The 6,174-nt window shown below is 44.0% G+C and overlaps 1 protein-coding gene across 1 annotated transcript in view; it reads left to right on the top strand.

Moving 5' to 3' along the window:
- amer1 (APC membrane recruitment protein 1) overlaps positions 1–5,417 on the top strand; it is a 6,116-nt gene extending 699 nt beyond the window's left edge. The window contains exon 2 of the mRNA XM_027170782.2: positions 941–5,417. Coding sequence (XP_027026583.2) covers positions 1,054–4,020 — 2,967 coding nt within the window. The 5' untranslated portion in view covers positions 941–1,053 and the 3' untranslated portion in view covers positions 4,021–5,417. The remainder of the gene's footprint in view (positions 1–940) is intronic.
- Positions 5,418–6,174: the final 757 nt, after the last annotated feature.

Below are 6,174 nucleotides of genomic sequence, written 5' to 3'. Positions count from 1 at the left end.
ATATACATATGTGTGTGTGTATATATTTGTGTGTGTATGTGTGTATATATTTTTTTTTGTGTGTGTGTGTATATGTAAGTGTGTGTGTGTATGTATGTATGTGTGTATGTGTGGTATGGATCTGTAGTGTCGTCTGTATAGGACTAGCAGCTTGTTTTCTTTTTAGGAGTGTGTGTGTGTGTGTGTGTGTGTGTGTGTGTGTGTGTGTGTGTGTGTGTGTGTTAAAACTAAACCGCTTTAATCCGAGAGCATTTGCGTCACCAAAGATGTGCCGTGTTTTGCTTTCTTGCTTTATTTTTCTTGTGTTGTCTCGTAAAAACCATACGGCTTTCCACCTTTTTCCCAGATAGCTGTCAGCTCATGTTCACTCCTCCTGCGGTGTGGATCATTTCTTCTGTCATTCTGTGTTAAAATCTACTTAAATTTTCTGATGCCTTGTTAATACATTTAGCATTAATTTGAAACACTGAGTGTTATAACGCTTTCATAAAGCTTTACTTAGATTGTGTTCATTGTGTCCTTACGCACACACGTGTCCCTTAAGCATCTATAATTGCTCAGCTGCAGAAATACAATTGTAGTTTTCCTCTTGGTTCTGTTTAATCAGGTTTAATTGGTCCTTATCGTTAGCATTAATCAGCAATCAAGCAAGCATTATGTCCAATCACAGTTTTTTTTTTTTTTTTTTAGATGTTTCTAATGATTTTTTTTTCTTAACACATCTGATTCCAAACCTTTCACCCAAGTCGGAAATTTTAATTTAGTTCCGCATTCTAAAAAAAAAAACCAGATGTGGGAGAACCGCAGAACAATTGCAGTTTCACAGTAATGACGCTTTGATTTGTCTGCCTCCACTATGGGTTCTGCTTTGCTTTACGGAGTCCCATGTTTTCTACCCTAAATATCCAGTCTGATCTTGTACTTTGTGTTTGCTTTGCAGAATTGACATGGCAGAAGATGTGTTTGATGGACAACTGAAGTCCTTTCAACTGAAAATGGGAGAGGTGTCTGTGTCATGATTATACGACTGTAGCAAGGGGTTTCTGAGTCACCATGGAGGCTCCAACGAGAAGCGAGCTGCCGGGTGCGGCTGGTGGTAGCCAGCCATCAGACACCGTCTCCCCTGAGCCTCAGTCGCCTCAGTCACCTCCGGCAGGAAAGCTAAGGAAGACGGCCTTCAAATTTTTTGGAGGTCGAAAGAGCATGTGTATGCTGCCCAGCTTTTTTGTAGGAAGAGGCAAGAGTCAAGGAAGGTGGTCTTCTAAAATGGGTGTAACCAAGAGTCAGACTTATGATGGTGTGAGCAGAGCATGCTGGGAAGAGAGCGTTAGAGGTAGCGGTGATGTGACTTCAGCAGAATTTGAGTTCCACAACCCAAATGGCTCAACTGACCTCCACAAAGTGCAGGAAAGTTGTGCGAAGTCACAGTCCCTCCCACGACAGAAGAGAGGACTCCGAGGTCTGTTCAGCAGCATCCGGAAGCACCGGAAAAGCAAAAACAATGCCGAAGTGGAAAAAAGTGAGCTGCTTGAAATGTCCTCCGGTGATACAGTGCCTGGAAAGTTGACAAACCTTGGTTGTCACGGTGACAATAACGACAGCAAGAGTCACATAGGTTTGTTAGAGCCGGACGTGCCTATGGAATGTAACAGCAGTGATTTCACAAAATCACCTGCCGCTCATACGGACAAGTGCACGACGGAGGAATCTCTAGTGCCTGAGAAATCAAGGAGCAAGGAGAAGGCTGGGAAGGAAGCGAAAGGAGAAAAAATTGGTGATGAAGGTCAAGATGAGGCAGAGGAAGAGAAGGAACAGAGGATAAAGGTTGGCTTGGTTACATATCGACAGCCACTGTCTGCAGACTCTGAGATGGCACGCCTCACTGAAGGGCATTCAGATTTGCCTGAGGGAGACCTGCCTGCAAAGTCCACCTCAACCGACAACTTGATTTTTGGAGATGTGTCCTCTCTGAAGAGTTTTGATTCGTTGACTGGGTGCGGTGACATCATCGCTGACCAGGACGACGTTAGTGTTGCAGAGAGTTCAGTATCAGGTGAGAGAGGAAGCCGGAACGCTGTCAAACGCAGCTCCTGCCTTGTAACTTATCAGGGTGGTGGCGAGGAGATGGCAACTCCAGATGAAGTGGACAACGAGTACTTGGATAGCCTTTGGGAGTCGGAGGGAAGTGAGGTGTGCTACCTACCGTCAGAGCAGACCATCAGTCCATCATCTACTCCTGATCAGCCAACCAGCTCCTTCCTCGTCACCAGCAGCACTAGCGGCAACACTAGCACTAGTCCTTTGGGAATCACCGAAACAGTACTTACACCTACTGATCTTCTAACTCCCCAGAGTGACCGACAGGGTTCAGTGCCAAACAGTGATGAGGGTTACTATGATTCCACAACACCTGGAGCCGATGAGGATACTCGTGAATGTCCGCAGCAGGAACGACTTTCCCGGGACAGCTATAGCGGCGATGCCCTTTACGAGCTTTTTGAGCCTGACGATCGATTGCTTAGTCCACCGTTACCCTCTAAAGACAATCGGGCTTTGCTGGGTGGAAACAACAGTAAAGGAGATCTTCTTTATGCCTTGACATCCGCTGCCTTGGAATCCGGCGACATGGAGACGGAGGAGGAGCGCCTGAGTAAGATCCAGCATGCCTTGTTGTGTTGTGAGTTACAGAACCTGAGAAACCCATCCAAAGATCAGCAACTGTATTGTAGCGAGCATTTATACAGTGAAACAAACCCTCATGAGGTGATGTACAAAAGCTCAAAGGAGGAAGCACATCATCAGTCTGGATCCAGGCTACTACAAGGATCCCAAGCCTTAAAAGAGGTTTTGTCTCATAGCGGGGGTCAGGTGGAGCACAGACCCTCGTCCGGACCTACTACAGATTCGAACCGCACACAAGCCTCAAAGACAACAAGCCTTGTAAAAGATGCAGTACTGTATTCCAAGCAAGAAAGGTGTGATGGTTCAGACGATGGCTCTTTCCTGCCCACTAGAGGCTGCAGCCAATCACAGGAGGAGCTAATGGTCTGTTTCTCACAAGCCTTGGTTGATTTTACCAAAAACAACAGACTTTATCACAACTCCACCGAAAGTTTGGACGGCTCTGAATCAAGCTCACCGTTTGGACCAAGCTTAAGTGCTCTTCCTGCCATTGTCACTTTTGATGTGGTTGACATGGAGAATGAGGGTGAGTGTGAACAACCAGAGCTTGTAGAGGAAGAGGAGGAGTCGACGTCCCCGTTTGAGGCGTTCGAAGACGACAGCTGCTATTTACAGCAGGATGCTTTTGCTGAGTGCGATCAGAGAACCTTCGATGCTTACGAGCAAAGTTTGTTTCTCAGCAATGCTTGGGGTATCACAAGTCTTCCCCGTCACCGTAGCCTGGGCCGTCCAGGCCCTCCGGTTCCTTCATCACTTGCTCTGAACCGACGTAGTCGCTCCCTGGATACGGATAGTCTTGAGCTCCAAACCAGCGAGCTGTATGCATCACTCGTTTCCCACGGCCACAAGATGGCTGCTTCCTTTAACCGCAGGAAAAATAGTGCTGACACAGAAGACCTATGTGACATGGGTCAACAAGGAAGGAACAGGAGACAAGGGCATGGTTGTGAATTTGACTCTTCTCAGACCTCCATGTCTCAGCAACAGCAAAGATCCTTGCATGGTACCCCTTGGATGGAAACCCTGTCAAGTTCTAGCTGTCAGCCAACAGTTAGACCTTCACATCTACCCTTGCAGGCTGCTTATCATAATAGCAGTGCAGCACGAATCCTCAAAATCGGTGCCGATGGAGAAGTTTCGGGTGGTGGTCAGACTGATCAGTACCCTTGTAATCATCCACCAGGAGGACAGTGGAAAAGTCGACCGGTTGGTATTACCCAAGGGATACCTCATCACCGAGCCGACCAATCAGAGGCTACAAGAGAGATTATGACCAAGAATAGGAGGACAGAGGTGGAGGTGGGATTCTCCACAGCAACACCCAAACGCAACATGTGAACACCCCGAAAAAAAGAAAAGAACCCGGTCTCATGGCCAAAGACAGAGCGAGATGTTCATGACCTTCATGATTTGTATTTGTGGCATTTACACTTACTCTTATCTTTTTACAGTTATAAGCTATAATATTTTAGTGATGTAGTTTTTTTTCCCTCAGACGTCTACGATGTCTTTTTATTTGCCATGTTGTCTGGCATTTATGTAGCAGGTGTCTGATTATATTTGTTCAGAAGTAAAGCCTTTGTTTTGTGGTCTGTTTGACTGGACAGCAGGTAAAACACGTCGACGGACATTTTTACAGTACGCTCGCGTGTTTGAATTGAAACCGTGCTAACATTCAAGTTTCTGCTGCTATGCCGACGGGATATCGCATATCACAAGTGTTTTTTTGTTTTTTTTTAAACAAACTGACAAATATTAGTTAACGTTTTTCAGATTTAGCCCTGAACACTTTTGATAAATTTTCATGTTTTCTGTGATACACTTTGCTTTTTTTTTACTTTAAACATTTGTAGTTGTCACGTTTTTCACACTTGTGGGGACCTTTTGGTTAACACGGTGATGCTCGGGAACAAAAAAAAACCCTTTTATATGTTCAAATTATATCCTCCGTTCTCGGACAGTTTTCGGGTTTGTTTCGAGGTGTTCCTTCGTAGTTAGTGCTTGAGGAAAAAAAAAAATCTGTGGCTCATAAATGAGTAACGTTTCCAAAAAAAAAAAGATTAAAGATGCAAGTACAATTTTTTTCGTCCTCGGTGGCAGAAACCGTGTTGGGCAGCTTAACATCATAACATCTGAAGTGTCATTAGATCAACAGAAATGTCTGAGATTGTGAGCTATACTAGCTATTGGCTAGATATTTCATAACACATCGATGAATTTGTTGCGTTTATTTCCTCATTTTCTTCATAACACATAGTGCTTAGTTGTTGCTTATCAGGTGAAAATCGTTTCGTATCCGCGATCGAATGCATTTTGTGAACGTCTTTTAAAAGATTCCACCAAAGCCAACGTCACGCACTTAACACGATCCGAACTCAGCGTTGTTGTTTTTTCTTTCTTTCAAACAATTCTGCGACAAAATCAATACTGTTTAATTTGTGATGAGGTATTTTTCACATTTGTATTCTGTACTTTTTATTGTGACCTGTAAACCGACGCTCACGCCGTTCTGCTGGCCTCTATGGACTAGAGCTAAAAAACCAACACAAGTTTAGCTTTTTTTTTTATATAAATACATGGATGTATACTTACAGACAATGAATGTTTAAACATCACGTTAAATGTTTGTGGGGTTTTTAAGTAGCTGTCAATCACTATCTTTTATCCAAACTGCCTAAGAGTGCTTACACATTCACAAAAATATCAGACTGGAAATAAACTCCATCTCAAGTGAAGTAAGTGAATTCATCTTTGCTTGTGAAGTTTATGATGTTTCTGTGCTTTTTTGGGGGTGGCGGGGGTGGGGGTTGTTTTCTAGCGATCGAGCTAATGAATCATTGCTCAGTATTTCTTTATTATATTTTGTTACATTAATTAATTGGAACAATAACATTTACATTTACAGAATTTATCAGATGCCTTTATATCCAGAGCGACTTACATTTTATCTCATTTTTATACAACTGAGCAAATGAGGGTTAAGGGCCTTGCTCAGGGGCCCAGCAGTGGCAGCTCGGTGGATGTAGGAATCGAACTCACAACCTTCAGCCCAACACCTGAATATGATTGTGTGTTAATTTCGGGAGTCGTTTTCAAAATTGGTCCCTAAGTATAAATGAAAATGAGAGTGTGGTGAATTCCTGCTGTCTAAGGACATCCTTAGTAACTTGTGTACAGTTTGCTTGGCTTCATCCCATAGTATTCTGGGGACGTGTAAACGTGTATAACCTGGATTCCTGGGACAGACTGACAGACATGATTTTAGTATTCCGTAGGCTAATATCCCTTTGTTATTCCAGGGACAGGATGAAAAGTTTACCGCAGTATTCCGGTGACAGACTAGCTTGTATCCACCCAGTGTTCTGGGGGCAGGATTGCTGGCATCCACCCAGTGTTCTGGGGGCAGGATTGCTGGCATCCACCCAGTGTTCTGGGGACAGGGATTGGATCAACCATCACCCTGATCAGGAACAAGTGCTAACTAAAGATCCT

This window comes from Tachysurus fulvidraco, chromosome 26 (genome assembly GCF_022655615.1).
Source record: "Tachysurus fulvidraco isolate hzauxx_2018 chromosome 26, HZAU_PFXX_2.0, whole genome shotgun sequence".
Classification (NCBI taxonomy): Eukaryota; Metazoa; Chordata; class Actinopteri; order Siluriformes; family Bagridae; genus Tachysurus; species Tachysurus fulvidraco.
Note: the sequence above shows the minus strand (reverse complement) of the source record. Positions and strands in the feature narration are given on the sequence as shown.